The sequence below is a fragment of the Saccoglossus kowalevskii genome, chromosome 4 (assembly GCF_978046115.1).
Source record: "Saccoglossus kowalevskii chromosome 4, keSacKowa6.1, whole genome shotgun sequence".
Classification (NCBI taxonomy): Eukaryota; Metazoa; Hemichordata; class Enteropneusta; family Harrimaniidae; genus Saccoglossus; species Saccoglossus kowalevskii.
The window spans coordinates 10,417,475-10,441,954 of record NC_140644.1 but is presented as its reverse complement, the minus strand read 5'-3'; the positions used below and the strand labels follow the sequence as shown (position 1 = coordinate 10,441,954).

General features: G+C 34.9%; 1 protein-coding gene across 3 annotated transcripts in view; it reads left to right on the top strand.

Annotated features, from left to right (window-relative positions):
• The window catches only part of LOC102801496 (calcium uptake protein 3, mitochondrial-like), a 98,228-nt gene extending 73,959 nt beyond the window's left edge, over window positions 1-24,269 (top strand). Inside the window, exons 4-14 of one of the 3 annotated variants that reach the window (XM_085497751.1) lie at window positions 1,035-1,082; window positions 1,744-1,826; window positions 2,316-2,363; window positions 12,044-12,132; window positions 14,803-14,842; window positions 14,977-15,114; window positions 19,511-19,552; window positions 21,663-21,771; window positions 22,608-22,697; window positions 22,937-23,004; window positions 24,033-24,269. In XM_085497751.1, the coding sequence (XP_085353877.1) occupies window positions 1,035-1,082; window positions 1,744-1,826; window positions 2,316-2,363; window positions 12,044-12,132; window positions 14,803-14,842; window positions 14,977-15,114; window positions 19,511-19,552; window positions 21,663-21,771; window positions 22,608-22,697; window positions 22,937-23,004; window positions 24,033-24,107 (830 nt within the window). In that variant the 3' untranslated portion in view covers window positions 24,108-24,269. Of the gene's footprint in view, window positions 1-1,034; window positions 1,083-1,743; window positions 1,827-2,315; window positions 2,406-12,043; window positions 12,133-14,802; window positions 14,843-14,976; window positions 15,115-19,510; window positions 19,553-21,662; window positions 21,772-22,607; window positions 22,698-22,936; window positions 23,005-24,032 lie in introns of all 3 variants that reach the window. The other 2 variants (XM_085497749.1, XM_085497750.1) reach the window with 2 other exon arrangements.
• The last annotated feature ends 211 nt before the right edge of the window (window positions 24,270-24,480 follow it).

The following is a 24,480-nucleotide window of genomic DNA, read 5'->3' as shown; positions in this document are numbered from 1 at the left end:
TCTGAAACAGTATTTGGTAGAGACTGAGACTTATAATGTATTACAAACTGAATAAATTTGTATTGAACAAAATGCAACTGAACTTTGGCAAATGCTGCCATCTTTAACATCCATTCACAGAGAAACATAAGTTCGTACAAAAGGCATAACTTTGTAAATACAGTCACACTGGGCCACAAAATACCCTAAATGTTGATTGAGGTTTTCTCTGTAGTCAGGGCTATTTGTCTTTCAATTTTGGTGCATTTTTCAAAAATGTGGGTTTTAAAGATAACTTGCTAAAGCCACATGTCTGGACTCTGTTTCTTCTTGCCAGAACTACACATGTTGTCTAGCCTAGATGCTGACAAAAACAATGTGCAGCTCAAAAGCTGTCACAAAAGTTGAAGAAAAGTACACAGATTTTTTAACCTTTCTGATTTCAAGAACCTCAGAAAAAAGAACCAGTTTTGAGGTGTCCAATCAACAGTTGTCTTGATTCTCAGATCAGTGGTACTTTTAATTTAGAAAAAGACCTTCACAAATGACATAGTTAAGTGAGCCCTCTTGAATTATGTTTTTTTGGAGGGCAGCGGAGTTGGTTAACAAGCACCATATAACTGATGTGATATGCTAATTAGTAATACCATAAAATATGTATAAAAGCTGCCCCTATTTTTTTGAACAATTGAGAACTAAAAATTTACAATTTCTCCTATATGTAGATGCTTCTAATAGAATCTGTATCCTCTCTGTTGCATTGTAGCATTTTAATACAAGCCGCAGCTTCTAATACATGTGTATGTGACTTTAAGAGGACTTTTCGATAAAAACGAACCATTTTGTGAGTGTAACCACTAGAGGGCAGCAGATGCCAGAAATCAATTGTGATTCTGTTGCATATCTTTGAAACTTTCAGTTTATTTTTTTGAATACTTGAAGACAGGAAGACATTTCAGACTTCTTGTATTTCATTTGAGGCAATTTGTTTTTCAAATAAGGTAGTCTACAAGTTTTTTTTGTTTAATTACTAGAATTTCTATTTTTCTTCACAGGAATAATATCATACACGGAATATGTATTTTTATTGTGCATTCTTACTAGTAAGTATTTCTCATCAAAATATATTCATAACCACAACATGGGCATCTTTAATGGAGTAAACTAATTGTAGTCATCATGGCTATTACTGCAATGTTTTTTTTCTGTCACAAGTGGAAAGAAATGAAAAATCACAAAATTTGCCAGATTCATGTCACAAATTAGTAGCACAGTATCTTGTATATCATTTTGCTTCACGATTTGATTCAAAATGGCCGTTGTCTAAAGCCATTTTCATGGAAACAATTGATTGTGTTTGAGGAAATTTGATACAAGACACGACATAAGGGTTTGTACTAACTAATTTTTTATCTAGATCCCACACTCCTGACCACCTTCCTGCCTAATGAACCTCACCTCCTCCAAGGCTCCAATATCTGTTGTATTATGAGCTTATCATGAGAATAACAAAGCCAGGACAGCAGAGATTGAATGCGAGCCTGTACTGCCTGAGTGTATACTTTGTGGTATTCTCGTGATAACTGTATTATTATACATCTTCTCTTTGCTTGTAGTGATACATTACGAGTGCTGATACGTTTTGGATTATGTATTTTGTTTGGCTTTTTACAGAATGGCAAATTCTATTGGTGCTAGATGTAAAATAATATTTTGTATTAATTAATTATTTAATCAATTATTTAATACTTTCTTTTTCTCTAGAACCACAGGGTGGATTTAAGATTGCATTCAATATGTTTGATAGAGATGGTAACCAAAAAGTTGATAGACAGGAGTTTTTAGTGGTAAGAATAATTTTTGTAATGTACTTGTACTATTACTATACACCCAGTCTCTATTCTTTTATTTGATTGAAAGTAGACAACTGAATATTGAGAAATCACCTTCACATATTGCTATTGCTATTGCACATGTTCTGCTTCTGACATCACTGCACGACATGATGATGTTAGGTACACTACATGTTAGGTACACTGCTACACTGCTCATTAATTCATTGTTGTTGTTGTTGTTGACATGGCTAGTATACCCTCACATGTCACCAAGCAACCTGCCTGTCTCTCTGTATGGTGATCATCTGGTTCATTTTGTCAGACTTTGACACTCCTCTTCGGTAGCAAGTTCTTAATATGTGAGGGCTGGGCTGGGCTGGGCTGGGCTGGGCTGTCAGTTCTTCTCGCAAGACAATGAGAAAGACAGCTTACAATAGTTTCATATGTAGCTGTCGTAATTACGTGTAGATTATAATTTTTTTGTATAATTTATATTTACAGATTGAAGAGATATTTGGCAAGAAAACTGATACTGATCCAAGTAAAAGTGTGAGTTTAGTATCCAAATACCTGGGCCGTGACCGTGACACTGTATGTATCTGTCCATCCCCTTGAGGTGTTCACATTAAATCTCCTGCGGTATATAATCTCTGCACACCATACAGTTAGTCAAATTGTAGTTCCGCTTTCTCCCATTCTTTTCATTCTGTCTGGCTTATAATACTTACGCCACAGTGCAGTTTTATTAATCTTCATTTCTGATTTTTGTCAAATATTCTAATTTTATGCTTATGAGTTTGCACGCTTTTCTGGAGATTTTGTTTCTCTGAATTTATAATCTTCCATAAGCAATTCTATTTTTTTGCTATTCTTCTCATACAACAGGGCTTAGATACTGTCGCCTTTTCTTTCCACAAGACTTACTGTAACCGTGTGCACTTTGGGATTTATTCCAATGGAGATATTTAAGTGTTCACCTTTAAAGGGGGAAAAAACGAAAAAAAAAAACAACTAATGAAAGTCGTAGCAAAATGTTAGAAAAGTACTACTATGGTCAAGTGTTATTAACGTAAAAATTGATGAAATTGATATTATTAAGATTTGTTGTTTGACTAGATGGACTTTACATCAAGCATTAAATGCTTACTTGTTTCGTTATGATTTAATGTATGGGCAGGTAAGTATTACCCATTGTTTGTATGCAAAATTTCTTATTAAGCACCTTATAATTGGGTTGTAGTTTGTTTTCACTAAGTCATAGTAATCAATGAATTGCTAGTTTCTTCTTCTCTATGAATGTAAATGCGTCTCTAAGTAGTAGATGTGTCAAAATGCACTTATTACTTTGTTTTGATATATAGGAGTTGCAAGTACCAGAGTACCACTCTATTTTCACCATACATCATTTGAGCATACACACACATTGCCTCACAAGTGTGAATTGAATGGATGCTCTTTTTATGGCTCACTCTGAGATCACAACGGCTAATATGATTTAGTGAAAAAACAGCTCAATCTATGATCACAACAGCTAAAATGTTTCAGTGAAAAAACAGCTCAATCTATGATTACAACAGCTAATATGATTTATTGAAAAAACAGCTCAATCTATGATTATAACAGCTAATATGATTTATTGAAAAAACAGCTCAATCTATGATTATAACAGCTAATATGATTTAGTGAAAAAACAGCTCAATCTATGATTATAACAGCTAATATGATTTATTGAAAAAACAGCTCAATCTATGATTATAACAGCTAATATGATTTATTGAAAAAACAGCTCAATCTATGATTATAACAGCTAATATGATTTATTGAAAAAACAGCTCAATCTATGATTATAACAGCTAATATGATTTATTGAAAAAACAGCTCAATCTATGATTACAACAGCTAATATGATTTATTGAAAAAACAGCTCAATCTATGATTATAACAGCTAATATGATTTAGTGAAAAAACAGCTCAATCTATGATTATAACAGCTAATATGATTTAAATAGTGAAAAAACAGCTCAATCTATGATTACAACAGCTAATATGATTTATTGAAAAAACAGCTCAATCTATGATTATAACAGCTAATATGATTTAGTGAAAAAACAGCTCAATCTATGATTATAACAGCTAATATGATATAAATAGTGAAAAAACAGCTCAATCCATGATTACAACAGCTAATATGATTTATTGAAAAAACAGCTCAATCTATGATTACAACAGCTAATATGATTTATTGAAAAAACAGCTCAATCTATGATTATAACAGCTAATATGATTTATTGAAAAAACAGCTCAATCTATGATTATAACAGCTAATATGATTTATTGAAAAAACAGCTCAATCTATGATTATAACAGCTAATATGATTTATTGAAAAAACAGCTCAATCTATGATTATAACAGCTAATATGATTTATTGAAAAAACAGCTCAATCTATGATTACAACAGCTAATATGATTTATTGAAAAAACAGCTCAATCTATGATTACAACAGCTAATATGATTTATTGAAAAAACAGCTCAATCTATGATTACAACAGCTAATATGATTTATTGAAAAAACTACTCAATCTATGATCATGCCAGCTAATATGATTTTAATAGTGTAAAAACAGCTCAATCTATGATTACAACAGCTAATATGATTTATTGAAAAAACAGCTCAATCTATGATTATAACAGCTAATATGATTTATTGAAAAAACAGCTCAATCTATGATTATAACAGCTAATATGATTTATTGAAAAAACAGCTCAATCTATGATTACAACAGCTAATATGATTTATTGAAAAAACAGCTCAATCTATGATTATAACAGCTAATATGATTTAGTGAAAAAACAGCTCAATCTATGATTATAACAGCTAATATGATTTAAATAGTGAAAAAACAGCTCAATCTATGATTACAACAGCTAATATGATTTATTGAAAAAACAGCTCAATCTATGATTATAACAGCTAATATGATTTATTGAAAAAACAGCTCAATCTATGATTATAACAGCTAATATGATTTATTGAAAAAACAGCTCAATCTATGATTATAACAGCTAATATGATTTATTGAAAAAACAGCTCAATCTATGATTACAACAGCTAATATGATTTATTGAAAAAACAGCTCAATCTATGATTACAACAGCTAATATGATTTATTGAAAAAACAGCTCAATCTATGATTACAACAGCTAATATGATTTATTGAAAAAACTACTCAATCTATGATCATGCCAGCTATTAAATATGATTTTAATAGTGTAAAAACAGCTCAATCTATGATTACAACAGCTAATATGATTTAGTGAAAAACAGCTCAATCTATGATCATGCCAGCTAATATGATTTTAATAGTGTAAAAACAGCTCAATCTATGATTACAACAGCTAATATGATTTTTTGAAAAAACAGCTCAATCTATGATTACAACAGCTAATATGATTTAGTGAAAAAACAGTGTGATCTATAATCATGCCAGCTAATATGATTTAAATAGTGTAAAAACAGCTCAATCTATGATTACAACAGCTAATATGATTTATTGAAAAAACAGCTCAATCTATGATTACAACAGCTAATATGATTTATTGAAAAAACTACTCAATCTATGATCATGCCAGCTATTAAATATGATTTTAATAGTGTAAAAACAGCTCAATCTATGATTACAACAGCTAATATGATTTAGTGAAAAACAGCTCAATCTATGATCATGCCAGCTAATATGATTTTAATAGTGTAAAAACAGCTCAATCTATGATTACAACAGCTAATATGATTTATTGAAAAAACAGCTCAATCTATGATTATAACAGCTAATATGATTTATTGAAAAAACAGCTCAATTTATGATTACAACAGCTAATATGATTTAGTGAAAAAACAGCTCAATCTATGATTACAACAGCTAATATGATTTTAATAGTGAAAAAAACAGCTCAATCTATAATCATGCCAGCTAATATGATTTAATGAAAAAACAGCTCAATCTATGATTACAACAGCTAATATGATTTTAATAGTGAAAAAAACAGCTCAATCTATAATCATGCCAGCTAATATGATTTAATGAAAAAACAGCTCAATCTATGATTACAACAGCTAATATGATTTTAATAGTGAAAAAACAGCTCAATCTATAATCATGCCAGCTAATATGATTTATTGAAAAAACAGCTCAATCTATGATTACAACAGCTAATATGATTTATTGAAAAAACAGCTCAATCTATGATTACAACAGCTAATATGATTTATTGAAAAAACAGCTCAATCAATGATTATAACAGCTAATATGATTTAGTGAAAAAACAGCTCAATCAATGATTACAACAGCTAATATGATTTAATGAAAAAACAGCTCAATCTATAATCATGCCAGCTAATATGATTTATTGAAAAAACAGCTCAATCAATGATTGCAACAGCTAATATGATTTAGTGAAAAAACAGCTCAATCAATGATTACAACAGCTAATATGATTTCATGAAAAAACAGCGTAATCTATAATCATGCCAGCTAAAACTTCTATCGATATAACATCACATCAACAGTCAACATGACACATAATCATTCAAATCAAACAACACATTGACACTAGAAAAACCAAGAAACATGCCATGTACTTTCACACTGTGGTTGTTTCTGTAGATAAATTAATAACAAATCATCAGGCCAAACACATATTGTTATAATGTGACATGCTCTCAAAAGTCCTTCAGCCATGTTATTTGCTATGTACAAAAGAATAACTTGTTTTTGGTCATTTTGTGCACTTTGACTACCTGCAAATTTTTTGATGACGACAATGCGCTTTGAGGCGCCAGTGTGATGCATTTTGTTGAACATTTGCTGTTCACCTGTACATGTACATTAACGGAAGTACAACTGTTCTACTACATCCTTGTTTTTTCTAGTGTCTATGATTATACACAGCATGTTTTAAATATTAAATTATTCAATGAGATATTTAAAATGCCATGTACTAATTGCAATGGACTCTCTTATATTTGCCTTTATCTCAAATGCCTATTATTGTAAAGGTACATGTACAACATCAATTGACATTATTGCATGTTTTACAAATTCTATTCATTCACCTTCAATAATGATATATACACCACTTGTCTTGTTTTGTTTAATTTTATCTTTTCTTCCAAGATGGGGTCTGAGCAATCTTCTTTAAACTTTCAGTTCAAGCCTCAGGTATCTATGGTGATTGTGTTCTTTTTTTACTCTCAATTTTGACACTTTGTTTGCAGTCATCTATTTTGAATGTTGTTAGCTGAGACAGAGAATTGCATCAACTCTCTCTCACGTATAGATACTTATAATTAGCAAGATGCCATTTTGATTGCAAGTTCTGCGATGAATATTTTTCTATTAGGTGTCTTAGGTTTCTACACATTCCTTGTAGTACAGGTTGCAGTTACACTTATTCATGTGGACATAACCTGTGTGTATAACATATCAGCCCATATCACTTGGACACAAAATATATTATGATCTCTTTCAACCTTTATATATTAGATAGTAGTATGTTGTGTGTGTGCATACATATTATATATCTATACTGTCACAGGGCTTGAAATTCATGTACACATCAAAGGTCATTGTCTTGATGTCCAATGAGTTTGCCTTAGTGCACTCCTTAATATCCCTATATTTTATCTATATGCTAAGGCCATTATAAATTTTAGCCTCTTGAACGGTTGTCCTCTCAACTCCAAAGTTCAAGCCCTGTTGTCATTCACCACGAAAGAAATACACCAAACATCTCTTGTTAGACCAGGAAAAAAAGTCTGCATGTTGATTAGTTTTTAAATTATATGTTGTTTTATTTTGATTTTTCTTCTGACAAAAACCTTTTATTAAGATTTTTAACTGATGCACTCAATGAGCTAAAACATGAACATTTTTTTTTCTGGCCTCTATATATTCTAATCTTTAAAGCGAAGGAGTCATCCTCTTAGCACATGTGGACATTGAGCACTAAGCAACAATAACAACATACACTAAAAATGCAAAGACTCGTAGGTAGACACATATTTGTAAACAATAACACCCTATCGCTGTCAGTCACATGTGCAGGTGATGACTCCCTCGCTGTAATTTTTCTCAGAAATGCCAGCTGTTTGTCTGCTCACCACACTTCAGTATTGTGTGTTTCACTGCGCAAGTCACTTCACTGAAACTCTTCTGTCCACTTAGATTCAATTTATAGATTGTGTAACCACATATTTAATGTTTTAATACAGATAGCACTCTCACTGCAACCTTTGTGCATGTCATTTTATATTGCTAGTAATTGCAGCGTTGCTTTTTACTGTTATTCACATTACTATAGTGCAATGTACATGTAAGTCTAGTGTGTATCAGTTTTTCTCTCTTTCTATTTATTCTTGTATTTTGTTTATTTGTTTTCCCTATATTTTGTAATTGCCGTGTATTTAGGTACACTGGGTCATCAGTGATTCAGTGATTACACCAGTTGGGAGGGTGGATTGACTGACACATGTAATCAGTGGCCCAGTGATTACACCAGTTGGGAGGGTGGATTGACTGACAGATGTAATTAGTGACCCAGTGATTACACCTGTTGGGAGGGTGGATTGACTGACACATGTAATCAGTGATCCAGTGATTACACCAGTTGGGAGGGTGGATTGACTGACACATGTAATCAGTGGCCCAGTGATTACACCAGTTGGGAGGGTGGATTGACTGACACATGTAATCAGTGGCCCAGTGATTACACCAGTTGGGAGGGTGGATTGACTGACAGATGTAATTAGTGACCCAGTGATTACACCTGTTGGGAGGGTGGATTGACTGACACATGTAATCAGTGGCCCAGTGATTACACCTGTTGAGACGGTGGATTGACTGACAGATGTAATTAGTGACCCAGCGATTACACCTGTTGGGACAGTGGATTGACTGGCACATGTAATCAGTGACCCAGTGATTACACCAGTTGGGAGGGTGGATTGACTGACACATGTAATCAGTGGCCCAGTGATTACACCTGTTGAGACGGTGGATTGACTGACACATGTAATCAGTGGCCCAGTGATTACACCTGTTGAGACGGTGGATTGACTGACACATGTAATCAGTGGCCCAGTGATTACACCAGTTGGAACGGTGGATTGACTGGAACATGTAATCAGTGATCCAGTGATTACACCAGTTGGGAGGGTGGATTGACTGACACATGTAATCAGTGGCCCAGTGATTACACCTGTTGAGACGGTGGATTGACTGGCACATGTAATCAGTGACCCAGTGATTACACTTGTTGAGACAGTGGATTGACTGACAGGTGTAATTATTGACCCAGTGATTACACCAGTTGGAACGGTGGATTGACTGGAACATGTAATCAGTGGCCCAGTGATTACACCTGTTGAGACGGTGGATTGACTGACAGATGTAATTAGTGACCCAGTGATTACACCAGTTGGGAGGGTGAATTGACTGGAACATGTAATCAGTGACCCAGTGATTACACCTGTTGGGACGGTGGATTGACTGGAACATGTAATCAGTGGCCCTGTGATTACACCTGTTGAGACGGTGGATTGACTGACAGATGTAATTAGTGACCCAGTGATTACACCAGTTGGGAGGGTGGATTGACTGGAACATGTAATCAGTGGCCCAGTGATTACAACTGTTGAGACAGTGGATTGACTGACACATGTAATCAGTGACCCAGTGATTACACCTGTTGAGACAGTGGATTGACTGACATATGTAATCAGTGACCCAGTGATTACACCAGTTGGGAGGGTGGATTGACTGACACATGTAATCAGTGACCCAGTGATTACACCAGTTGGGAGGGTGGATTGACTGACAGATGTAATCAGTGACCCAGTGATTACACCAGTTGGGACGGTGGATTGACTGGAACATGTAATCAGTGACCCAGTGATTACAACTGTTGAGACAGTGGATTGACTGACACATGTAATCAGTGACCCAGTGATTACACCTGTTGGGACAGTGGATTGACTGACATATGTAATCAGTGACCCAGTGATTACACCAGTTGGAACGGTGGATTGACTGGAACATGTAATCAGTGGCCCAGTGATTACACCTGTTGAGACGGTGGATTGACTGACAGATGTAATTAGTGACCCAGTGATTACACCAGTTGGGAGGGTGAATTGACTGGAACATGTAATCAGTGACCCAGTGATTACACCTGTTGGGACGGTGGATTGACTGGAACATGTAATCAGTGGCCCTGTGATTACACCTGTTGAGACGGTGGATTGACTGACAGATGTAATTAGTGACCCAGTGATTACACCAGTTGGGAGGGTGGATTGACTGGAACATGTAATCAGTGGCCCAGTGATTACAACTGTTGAGACAGTGGATTGACTGACACATGTAATCAGTGACCCAGTGATTACACCTGTTGAGACAGTGGATTGACTGACATATGTAATCAGTGACCCAGTGATTACACCAGTTGGGAGGGTGGATTGACTGACACATGTAATCAGTGACCCAGTGATTACACCAGTTGGGAGGGTGGATTGACTGACAGATGTAATCAGTGACCCAGTGATTACACCAGTTGGGACGGTGGATTGACTGGAACATGTAATCAGTGACCCAGTGATTACAACTGTTGAGACAGTGGATTGACTGACACATGTAATCAGTGACCCAGTGATTACACCTGTTGGGACAGTGGATTGACTGACATATGTAATCAGTGACCCAGTGATTACACCAGTTGGAACGGTGGATTGACTGGAACATGTAATCAGTGGCCCAGTGATTACACCTGTTGAGACGGTGGATTGACTGACAGATGTAATTAGTGACCCAGTGATTACACCAGTTGGGAGGGTGAATTGACTGGAACATGTAATCAGTGACCCAGTGATTACACCTGTTGGGACGGTGGATTGACTGGAACATGTAATCAGTGGCCCTGTGATTACACCTGTTGAGACGGTGGATTGACTGACAGATGTAATTAGTGACCCAGTGATTACACCAGTTGGGAGGGTGGATTGACTGGAACATGTAATCAGTGGCCCAGTGATTACAACTGTTGAGACAGTGGATTGACTGACACATGTAATCAGTGACCCAGTGATTACACCTGTTGAGACAGTGGATTGACTGACATATGTAATCAGTGACCCAGTGATTACACCAGTTGGGAGGGTGGATTGACTGACACATGTAATCAGTGACCCAGTGATTACACCAGTTGGGAGGGTGGATTGACTGACAGATGTAATCAGTGACCCAGTGATTACACCAGTTGGGACGGTGGATTGACTGGAACATGTAATCAGTGACCCAGTGATTACAACTGTTGAGACAGTGGATTGACTGACAGGTGTAATCAGTGACCCAGTGATTACACTTGTTGGGACAGTGGATTGACTGACATATGTAATCAGTGACCCAGTGATTACACCAGTTGGGAGGGTGGATTGACTGGCACATGTAATCAGTGACCCAGTAATTACACCAGTTGGGAGGGTGGATTGACTGACACATGTAATCAGTGACCCAGTGATCACACCAGTTGGCAGGGTGAATTGACTTGACACATGTAATCAGTGACCCAGTGATTATACCAGTTGGGAGGGTGGATTGACTGACACATGTAATCAGTGACCCAGTGATTACACCAGCTGGGAGGGTGGATTGACTGACGCATGTAATCAGTGACCCAGTGATTACACCAGTTGGGAGGGTGAATTGACTTGACACATGTAATCAGTGACCCAGTGATTACACCAGTTTGCAGGGTGAATTAACTGACACATGTAATCAGTGATCCAGTGATTACACCAGTTGGGAGGGTGGATTGACTGACATATGTAATCAATGAACCAGTGATTTCACCAGTTTGCAGGGTGAATTAACTGACACATGTAATCAGTGATCCAGTGATTTCACCAGTTGGCAGGGTAGATTGACTGACATATGTAATCAGTGACCCAGTGATTTCACCAGTTTGCAGGGTGAATTAACTGACACATGTAATCAGTGATCCAGTGATTTCACCAGTTGGCAGGGTAGATTGACTGTCACATGTAATCAGTAATTACGCCAGTATTACCATCATAGGTTGCCATCTAAAATATTGATTGACATAAAAAATTGACAGAAAGATTGATCAATTCTACTTTTTCTTACCAATGGTGTCTAAATTGTTTATTGTCAACAGTCGCTGGAAGGTCCACCTAAGACAACACTGATGGTACATCTTTTTGGCCATAAAGGAAGAGACACTCTTGATTTCCAAACATTTTATAGGTATGTGAACCAACATTATGAGTGTATCAGTTTTTACATCCATGCACTTAAGTGTGTATTTTGTGTATTTCTACTCCAGCATTCTCTTATAACCTTGTTTAGAGTAATGTACTGAATCTAGATAATACAAAGGGACTGAAATTATACCACAAAGTACATGTACAGTACTCATTTCGCCCAAACTCTCGCCCGCTTCTGGATTTTGATTGCTTTTTATTGGCTAGCTTTGTTCAATTCGACCAGACAATTTCCGCTTTTCTAACGATGACCTGGAAGACTGCCATGATTGAGTGCCACAATTTCTGTTTTAAGATTTATTCGGTATAATAATACAAATGTTCACCCCAACAGAGGTGGTCTTACAGTTTTAGCGACCCGAAGAGCTCATAAACAACCGAGGCGATGCACTACGATAAAGACTTTCCGTTCCCAATAAATAATAAAAAAATGACTTCCTGTTCCCTTTTTGGGGAAAAACCCTGAAAAAAAACTGATTTTGACAAACTAATTTAGAAATGTATATTAAGAATAATTCAGAATGAAATGTATTCCATATGTACCCATAAATTAATTTCATAATTACTGATTACACACGAATATTACAGAAAAAAATAATTTGCTATATTATCTATATTTGTGCCTTTTATTTGTCTTGAATTGTGACTGAAAGGAGCTGGATGAAATTACAAACTATGTAGTGTGTTCGACAACTCGTGTATGAACAATAACTTCAATAAATATGATTTTACTTGGTAAAATTACTGTATTTTTCTACATAAAAACAAAAGAATTTCACAATGTCGAAAACGGAAAGTCTTTATTATCATAGTGTTGTTGGTAATAGTTGAAAATGATGCTTCCACGTGAACCTCATATAAGATCGAAGAGTCTCTGTTTTCAACAGCCGTATACATCTAACTGCCCCATTGCTAAGTTTCCTTGGTGGACCACTAGCTCTGTTCCTTGTTTGCACGTTATCATGGTCACACAATTGCAGACATTTTTTGTAAGGATTCCCTTTGAAATGGCACATTTGTTGTTTTTGTCTTTTTAAACATCGAGTTTATTTTTGATTGACATTCAACAAGATTGTTTGAATTTTGAATTTGGTGACGGTTCGAATTTATCCACTTTTACAGTGATCAACATTGCGTTCGAGTTGAGTTACTAGTAATTACAAGCCTGATTTACTTTTTTCTTGCGATGTTTTTCGTCAATGTATTAAATATAAGTGCTTTGGGAAATAACATAATTATATTGCGCGAGTGAAAGAGTTTGATGAGACTGTGTCACAACACGTTTTATTTATTTCCAACGTGCGTGGTCGGCTTCTTTGATTGCGTTTATTTTGTATTTTTATTTTCGGAATGTATCACTGGCTGAGTTTGTTTTGTTTTATGTTTTCCTCAACAATTAACTGTTCTGAGATCTCTTTCATTTTTCGTCCGGCTGCTGCCAATCCAATAATTCGTTGCCGCATGTACTCAGACAAGTGATTAATCGTCACAGTCATTATACTAGTAGTTTAAGTCCAATTGATTTGTAGAAATTCAGCTATGCGATGATTATATGTGCAGTTTTGTGTTGCGCTCCCAGACACAAGCAATAGTTAACCCGATAGATTTTCTGAACTACAGCATTCGTATTACTTATGCAAATTGAGTAAGGGTCATAGTGTGAGTTGCGTTCGCAAATAACAAAGTATCAAATTATTTTGAGCGCCGTTCAGAATAAATTTAGTCAAAATCACACACAGAAAAACACACACACTACACACAAATACTAGTACTCAATACATATCACGATTGATTGACCAGTTATATAGCTGCTTGAACTACGCACACAAGGACGTAAATATGTAAATACAGGTCACAGTTCGACTTGCGTAGCGAACGTTACAATGTGTCAAGTGATTTGAAGGCGTCTTTGTCCCCCTTCCCAATACAGAAAAGCAATATGCGTTGTATTTTGAATCGTCATTAAAACATAAATTTATTACAATTAAAAACATAAGTTCATACTATACATACAATGTATGATCATCGTTACTCCAGCGGTTGGTTGGCAAGCGGACAATGTTTCTGAAGCCAGCCATAGCAGGAGCGAACAAGCAAACAAAACCGAGCGAGCGAGCGAGAAAAAAAGCGGTCATTTTCCGGTCGGAAAGCAGCGAGCAGTCGAACTTGAGCGATAATCGGTCGGAACTTAAGCGATAAAAGCGGGAGGTTGGGCGGAATGAGTACTGTATGAGGGGTAATGAGCTAAAGTCATTGCATTTGCTCGCTGTATCCTTATAATAACTTTACTATTGTACATCATGTCTATACAACCGCTTGATGTATGAACCTCAGAACTGAACAAAATGGTGAAGATATAATTGGAACTTTAGTTTAGTTTTCAAACATGCCCGCCATCTTGCAAATACGGGGTAATTCTTACATCTTTAGAATTTGCATTTCCTAATAATGTACGATGAAGACAATTACTTGTCAAGTGAACTTGAACTTTGAATGGTTTGTGTGGAGCTATTAACAATAATCACGTTTTGATAACTATAAAAAAAATGTGTGCCACACTTTGAACTTTTATTGTTATTACAGGTTCATGATATTTTTTCCTACTGAATGACTGCTGAAAGTTAATTACAACTTGTCTGTCTTCTTTTTACAGGTTCATGGATGATTTACAGGTTGAAGTTTTAGAATTGGAAATATCCTTTTGACAGTTGATTGCAGGCTGAGTTTTACCAATCTGCTGTTATACCACTGCCAGTGTTTAATATAAGAGTACAAAGTAAATTTATATTCTAGTTGACACATTGTTTTTCTTTAACGCTTGTCTTACTTCATGGAGTTTTCCAAAGGCATGAACACCATCTCAGAAGAAGAATTTGCAGAAGTGTTATTGAAATATACACGTGCAGTTGATACTGAGAGAGAAGACTACATTGAGAGACTGAAAACACGTATCCAACAAGACAAGGTAAGTTATTCCCAGCTGACGCTACAGTAATTTATAAACCACAACCTTTATGGTAAAGGAATTATATCACATTTTAATCTTTTATTCTGAAGTTCTTTGTTATGAAAACAACTACTGCATTGCAATAAAAGCTGTCTATATCTTAGATGAAAAGAAAGATACAAGAGAAAAATTGTTCACTGTTTTTGTTGTACAACCTGTCTTTCTTGTGTTTGCTATAACTTGAACAATCAAGGACTTCACCTCCATATGGACATCCGTCTGTCTGTATGTCCAAACTTGTTTTTCAGATGTACCTTGAAGGATCATATTCAATTCAAACTTCATACGTACATCACGTCTCGTCACACATACATGCGTATACACTTGCATCAATTTCAGGGTCCAATTTATTGAGCTGTGAATTGCGGCCACTTTAGTGGTGACATTCACCAAAATCAGATTTTGGACATGAATGGATTTATTGATACAAAATGTACATACATAAAATGTCAGACCTTATTTTGGTTTTACAGATTTGATTCAAAATGACTGACTGGTGGCCAATTGTCTGCTCACACAGGCAATTGTGTTATATAGGTCTGTTGTAATTTAAAAAGATTAACTGATGACTAATTGTGCTGATAAAGCAGCCATTGTGATATATTCCCTGCTTACATGTATTTGTGTTTAAAAAATCATTTCATCTCCAAAATTGTAGACTGCTTTTAGGATATCATTGAAAAACAAAAGACAAATCCTGAGTGCACACAACACAGACAATAGGAAATATTTTTTACCAATGGTGCCACGTAATGTCGTATAAACTTTGATTAATTTTAAAGATATCAGATTTTACCTTTATGTCAGTGTTTAAATACTTGATGCTTGCTTTTTATTGTGTGCTCAGCATGCTTTGACATAATGTGATGCATGAATTCTGTGTGTCAAATATAATTTATTGCTTTTTAATTATCTTTGTTGTATCTTTAGGCCATGTGTTTTGTGTATTATATGGCTGATGTTTTTACAACACTAAATGCTTTGTGTACATCTACTGTGGCCCTATGTGTTACCCTGTGTTTGTACTGTTTTCTCTGTGCACTGTACTGTGGTCCATTGTGTCTGATTGTTAGTTTATGTGTTGTCATGTGTGCTGTACTGTTGCCCTGTGTGTTGTACTATTGTCTGCCCTGTGTGTTGAACTGTTGCCTTGTGTGTTGTACTGTTGTCCTGTGTGGTGTATCATTGCTTTGTTTTATTGTATATTGTGGCCCTGTGTGGTTTACTATTGCCCTGTGTGTTGAACTGTTGCCATGTGTGTTGTAATGTTGTCCTGTGTGGTGTATCATTGCTTTGTTTTATTGTATATTGTGGCCCTGTGTGGTTTACTATTGCCCTGTGTGTTGAACTGTTGCTATGTGTGTTGTACTGTTGTCCTGTGTGGTGTATCATTGCTTTGTTTTGTTGTATATTGTGGCCCTGTGTGTTGTATTATTGCTCTGTGTCTTGTACTATTGCCCTGTGTGTTGTACTATTGCCCTGTGTGTTGTACTATTGCCCTATGTGTTGTACTATTGCCCTGTGTGTTGTACTATTGTCTGCCCTGTGTGTTGAACTGTTGCCTTGTGTGTTGTAATGTTGTCCTGTGTGGTGTATCATTGCTTTGTTTTATTGTATATTGTGGCCCTGTGTGGTTTACTATTGCCCTGTGTGTTGAACTGTTGCCATGTGTGTTGTACTGTTGTCCTGTGTGGTGTATCATTGCTTTGTTTTGTTGTATATTGTGGCCCTGTGTGTTGTATTATTGCTCTGTGTCTTGTACTATTGCCCTGTGTGTTGTACTATTGCCCTGTGTGTTGTACTATTGCCCTATGTGTTGTACTATTGCCCTGTGTGTTGTACTATTGATGTGTGTTCCACTGTTGCTCTGCATTTTTTATAGTTACCCTGTCTGTTGTTCTGTATTCCTGTGTATTGTTCTGTATGTTATGTTGTTTTGTGTGTTGTACTATTGCCATGTGTGTTGTACTGTTGCCATGTGTATTGTACTATTGCCCTGTACATTGTACTATTGCCCTGTCTGTTGTACTATTGCCCTATCTGTTGTACTATTACCCTGTCTGTTTTACTATTGCCCTGTCTGTTGTACTATTGCTCTGTCTGTTGTACTATTGCCCTATCTGTTATCCTGTGGCCCTGTGTGTTGTTTTGTGGCCCTGTGTGTTGTTCTGTAGTCCAGCATGTTATGCTGTTTTATGTGTTGTACTGTTGTTCTGTGTGTTGTTTCGTGGCCCTGTGTGTTGTTCTATGGCCCTGTGTGTTGTTCTGTAGTCCAGCATGTTATGCTGTTTTATGTGTTGTACTATTGCCTTGTGTGTTGTACTATTGCCCTGTGTGTTCTGTGGCCCTGTGTGTTGTTGCATGGCCCTGTGTGTTGTTCTATGGCCATGTGTGTTGTTATGTGGCCCTGTATGTTGTTCTATGGCCATGTGTGTTGTTCTGTGGCCCTGTAGGTTGTACTATTGCCCTGTATGTTGTTCTATGGCCATGTGTGTTGTTATGTGGCCCTGTATGTTGTTCTATGGCCATGTGTGTTGTTCTGTGGCCCTGTAGGTTGTACTATTGCCCTGTATGTTGTTCTGTGGCCCTGTAGGTTGTACTATTGCCCTGTATGTTGTTCTGTGGCCCTGTAGGTTGTACTATTGCCCTGTATGTTGTTCTGTGGCCATGTATGTTGTTCCGTGGCCCTGTGTGTTTCGTGGCCCTGTGTGTTGTTCTGTAGTCTAGCATGTTATGCTTTTTTTTATGTGTTGTACTGTTGTCCTGTGTGTTGTTTGTTGCCCTATATGTTGTAGTCTGGCCCATATATGTTATCATCAAGTTAGTTAAATTTAATTAATATTTACTAATGTGACTGTTATGAATTATTGTTATGTTGTAAAAAGAATGTTTGTTGTTGTCTGGCTGGCAGAATGGTTGGCTGTCTTTGTGGGATTGTTGGTCATTTCATTTGGGAGGAGTGTTTTCAATTGTTGACCGGTTTGGAGGGATTGGCAATATATCTTGATATATATTATGAGGTTATTACATGAAGTGGTTTGCGGGATAATACTTAAAGTCACTTGTATCAACCAACTCTACGAATAGATGGTATCAGATAATCTTTTTATCACATGACCAACCAACTCCAATTGTCAAAACATCAGAGAAAAAATGAAACTTTATGAATGGCATGATAATTTTATGGCTGTTGATGTTCAAAATCGATAGAATCATTATTCTTCATAGCGATATTTCCCGAAATAAACTTTCAGTCAGCATTATAATGAGTTTATTGTCATTGCGATTTGTGAGTAATTGTTATCTACAAATACAAATTGTTATATTTTGTTTATATTTTCCTTTCAATACTCCAAAAATAAATCATATACACACACATACATCATTGTGTACATTATTTTATTTTATGAAAAATGTTATTGAATTTCAACAGCCCAAATTAAGATGCAACATTTTGTCTATGGCATCAGTAGACATGCTAGTTCTAAAGTGATCCATGGCTTGTTATCATTTCTGAAATATTTATATCGCAGCGATAAAAACGATACCATTGCACATTTTCTCTGTGTACTGTTCAAGCACAAACAAACTGATGATGTTTTTGCTTATCATTACATTTTATGTGAAATATCAGTTTGTGATATTTCGTACTAAACGTTACTGCTGTGAATGATGGTCATGTGTTGAATAGATATCATGATGTACCTATCAGTTGATTAAAGAGATTTCAATCAATAAAATCTTTTTGAATGTCTGATAAAACAAGTAAAGAAAAACAGCATGGTGTTCGGTTAAAAATGAGAGACTGAGATAGCACTGCCACTGGGTTAATTTTTTCATATTACCAGATCTGGAAAACTTGTTGTGATGATACAAATTAGATATGTGTGGAAACTTTTCTGACCTTTCTACAAACAATATTTACTACGTCATTAGCAATTTTTCTGCAAATCAGCAAATTTTGACAATCAATGGACAGTTTGTTTCAGAATGTAACTACTGTTTCCACTGACTAGCATAGCACTGACTATCACAATGACAAAACCAAGTACCTGTACACATATTACTCAATAATAATAATATTAATAATAGTTTGTATTTACAACCCAAACAATACCATGCTTATATAAAACACAGCAAATACAATGCATCCAAGATTTAAACAAATTGCACCCAAAGTTTACTTGTATAAGTATTGTACAAATACTATCGCCTCACCCTTGGGTTTTCATAAATAACACATTATTGGGGGTCAAACCATTCTGTAAGAAAACGAAGACAATTTTGGTTGTTTACTGATGTGAACATTTCAGTATAAAGTAGAATATTTGTTTATTACTGCTACCACTTACAGGTAGAAAAGACAAAGCAAGGTCAAGATAGATTAGCTATGCAGGTAATGTATTTATACTATGGCATTGGGCATCAGTGGTTGCTTACTCTATTCAGTTAGCCTAGGGATATGTTCATGCATGGCGATGTCATTCTGGTTTCAATTTCTGTTATTGCCATCCATGATGTCACCAGGGAATGTTTATTTGCACGGCAGGTTTACTATCTTTGTTTAGTCAATATATGATTTGTTAATATGTCTTCTTTCTATTTTTTTTGTGTTATATGTCATCCTTTGTTTATATGCTGTTTATTTTGTATTTGCTTAATGCATGTATTATGTTAATTTTGTGTGAAGGATGGACACGGCTAACTAGTACAAATTCAGAACATCAAAAAGCACTATAAATTCTTGATGTTTTTCTGAGCAAAATGTTCTATCAAATGTATGAAAAAGAGTGAGTACAGAAATAGTTATTTTTCCCCGTAGTGTGTTAAGTCCTACTTTGGTTGTCATTCTGGTAAAAAGTACATACAAACTGAGCTTGATATTTTGAAAAAAAAAACTGTTTTGTGTACTCCAAATTTTTCTTTTTGAATATTCAAATATATAGGTGAACTTGGCAAAATTGCTGGAAATACTTGTGACAAAAGTGATTACCCCCCGGTACCCCTGGTAGCTGTGTTCATCCAGTTTAATACAGACTGAATGCGTGATCAGTGTATGTATTGCTAGGCTGGGCATGATGATTTCTTATATTATTGACAACAGAATGCGTTCATAAAATGAATTATTTTTAAATATGGGTATTGTATCTTATATGTACTGGTAATAAGATTTCAAAACTTTGTTTATTTTCTTAGTAAACATCAACCACTACAGAAATGAATATTCATTTGTTAATGTGAATATATTCAAGTGGTGCTTGTATATATATAAATATATTTATATATAGTTCATTCGTGTTACTGTTTCATCTTTTTTGTATATTTGGTATTTGTATGTAGCTAAGAATGCCATGTAGGTACTAGCAGCACGGTCTGTGTTTCACTTTTAAGCTCACTCTGAAATCACAGTTTTCCTAAATTAACTGTAATGATCAGTCATACAGAAGTATGTACAGCTTGAAGGAAATTCACACGAAGCAGCTGATATTGTAGAAGTTTCGATCTTATCGTTTTTTCTAGATGAAATATAATATTAATTAGCAAGGACTCATTGTTTTAGAATGTGACTATTCTCCACCTTTGGAAAATATGTCGACATAATTTCAGACAATAGAGATTTACTGTTTACATGAGAAAAAGACATTTTATAAATTATGCCTTTACAATACTGTAAAAGGATTAATTATTAGCATAGAACACATTATCTAAATGATAAAACAGTGAATTTATAACCCACTGAATATGCCTGAAATGCTAAATCAGCGAAATTTAAACCCAGTGAAAATTAGTCATTTTACAGTAGATTGTGAACAGAGCTTATAATTACATGCAATGAATTATTATTGTGTTGTGCACTTTGTCAAATCAATATATCTATGACACTAATTGCCGCTGAGATCTTGTTGAGTAAGATGACTGGAAGCTTGTTTTTGTTTGTTTTTCTAGTATAAATATTAATATAAATATTCATTATATTCTCTCTCATCATTTGTCCACTGTTCCGAATACCATGGTCACATAGATCAATGGAACAGTTGACATGGTGACAAGAGGGAACTAATTCTTGGGGCTTTTTTGATTTCAACAAGATCTTGGCAGACATTTAATCTAATGTGTGTTGTATCCAAGATACAAGCCATTACAGCTATCTATGACAAGAAAACATGAAGGAAATGACTATTTTTACTTGCCATTGTGAGTGATGGTAAAATTATAAATTTCATTTATTCATGCCATGGTACTATCAATGGTATGACCCTCATTTTGATTGGCTAAAGTTGCTGTCAGAGTTAGGCTGTGGTAATATAAATCACACATGAAGGGAAATAATTAAAGTTCTTACTAACACCACTGTTTTTTTTAATTTCACATTTATAGGTCTTCTCTCTGATTTGTTTTCTATTTTACCTTCCTTTTGTATTACCATTTGTTATGTTTATTTTCCAATAGGCAATGCATTCATAGTTTTGTTATGTTTCAATCTCATACTTGTTTTTCTATTACAGGGGATTAATTTTAAGGAATTTAAAGACTTTTTTCAGTTTCTTAATACACTTGATGATTTCAGCATTGCCATGAGAATGTATACTATAGCAAACCAACCCATATCACAAAGTAAGTGCTGATATTTTCTGACATCGTGGTTAAATGAAATGGGCCCTGAAACTAGTGTACAGCAATTATAGATACATTGAGCTGTGACGAAAATTCGCACTTGTATTTCGGCAAGGTTTATTCGTGTAATTCACACTGTATGTCTGATTGCATTTTGAGGGTCACGAACCAACTACTCCAGACGTTGTTTACACAATTCTGTAAAGTTATTTTTTTCATGTTTTTCTTTTGAACCTTAAAATACCTGATGGTCATAATTTTCTTAATTACGCATTATGTTCGTAATACAAAATAATATTTTTGCCGATTTCAGTTGCTAGAAGGATTTAAGCTTACTCTCTGTTATTCACGTTTGGGGCCTACTTCTAAACACAAACAAATTTGGTATATCAGGTATTTTATAACAGCTTACATAAATTAAAACTACCTCACATCCAATAACAATCCTTTGCAATCATCATGACACAATGGTGAAATATAATATATATATACCCCGGTATATATATTATGATACGTGTCAATAATTATAGTTATAATTGCTACAAGAAAGTATATGCATTAATTTGGCAGGAAATAAAATTCTCTGAAAAATTAAGCTAATTTGATATAAAATGAATAAGTTTGGATACTGTTCAAAGTATATTTTGGTTACAGGATTGGACTTTGATATAAGGTTTGTAAAGTAAATCATTCTCTGCTGTACTGGATTGTTCCAAGTACCGGTAGTCATACAAATCAAATCAATTATCACCCTTAGCCCTTCGTCTGCTGGTGCAAGCTGTTTTTCATTTTGACTATCCTAATTAACATAATTTAATTATCCAATCTATTCACAGGCGAGTTTCAAAGAGCTGTTAAAATTTCCACCGGTCACGACATAGCACCACATGTAGTGAACACAGTCTTTCAAATATTTGATAAAGATGGTAAGTCTATTGTTTGTTGAGGTTGTGATTGTATGTCATTTGTGATGATTACAAAACTTTCTTGTATACCAAGAATAATACTTTTATCTTATCATGGTCAACAGTATACTTTATCCACAAGTACTATAATCAAACTTCAATCAATATTTTCAGCTGTGTGCTTTGTCTGCGATTGTGTCTCCCTAAACCTGTCCGTTTTAAGACTATCTAAGTGACATTAATACTTTGTTTTATTATAGGTGATGGTAAACTTAGTTATAAAGAGTTCATTGGAGTAATGAAAGACAGAGTAAACAGAGGATTCAGAGTGAGTACATGCCTCATCTTCCAAAATAAAAAATGCTATTACAGTAATTAATTTTCACTGATATGTTGAGCATATTCACTGAGTTACAACTTCATGAATTTTCCACTAAAACAATTAGGTCTATTTCTGGGGAATTTTAATTTAGCAAATTTCATTTATTCAGAAAAAATAAAACCAAGTGAATAAATAAAGCAAAATTTATCAGTCATGCTTTTGCAATAGACAAGTTTCAGTTTCTCTGGTTGCTACATTACTGAACGTGTACAGTGTTTATTTTGTGATTGAAGAGGGATTGATTTTGTTAATCTAAGCTGTTTTCACAAGTTTAATAGATTTTCTCGATGGTTTCCCATCAGCGATGTACCAATATGTTACAAGTTTCTATTCTATCTTTCTTTATTAGTGTGAGGAGGTGTCTTTGGATAATGTGCAGACATGATTAGTTTTGGGGCTATGCCTGTGCAGATTTAGTAGCTAATTTACATATTAATTTTCTCATTTCAGTCTGCGTAAGCAAAATCTCAAAAGCTTCTGACTGGATTTTGATCAAATTTAATACATATGTACCTTGGGGTAATGTGCAGACATGATTAGTTTTGGAGCCATGCCTGTGCAGATTTAGTAGCTAATTTACATATTAATTTTCTCATTTCAGTCTGCGTAAGCAAAATCTCAAAAACTTCTGACTGGATTTTGATCAAATTTAATACATATGTACCTTGGGGTAATGTGCTAACATTAGTTTGGGGGCCATGTCCAAGCTCAAAAAATAATAATAAAAATACACCACAAGTAAACATATTACACAACATATTTGACAATTATCTAATAATACATTGTGTGCACCATATTAGAAACACATTTCTAATAAAAGTGCACATGAACCTAAAATTGCACACATTAAAATATGCCTTATTTTGACTCGTGGAAATGCATTGTACATCTGTTAATATATGTACTACTAGTGTAACAATATATTGATACATGTGTTCAACTTCTTACACCATAATTCTTATTTTGTCTTGCAGTACCATTTGATGAAATATGAAGGATGGGAAGGATTTAAATCCTGTGTGAAGCATGAAATGAAAGCCTCTGCATAATATCACTATGTACATTCTGTAATCATTTATTTATTACATTTTTATTGTATTACATTGAAAGCAATTTGTCAGAATTATTTGCACTTGTGACTAATTGCTACTTATTGTAATATGTCTTGTTCAGCTCAATATTATAAACTACTTGTTAACTCTTGTCAGAAAGTTTTTTTTTGTAAATGACAATTATTTTTAGTTTTGATGACATTCTGGTTGCCATTTTTTTCACTAAAATCACAAATTCTAATATGTCATCAACCATATCCAATGGTATGCAAGGTTTAGACTTGGGCAGTAATAATGCCAACACAGTGTTGTATACATACATATTGTGTGTTCACATGCATGAAAGATGTGTTATCACAATCAAGTGTAC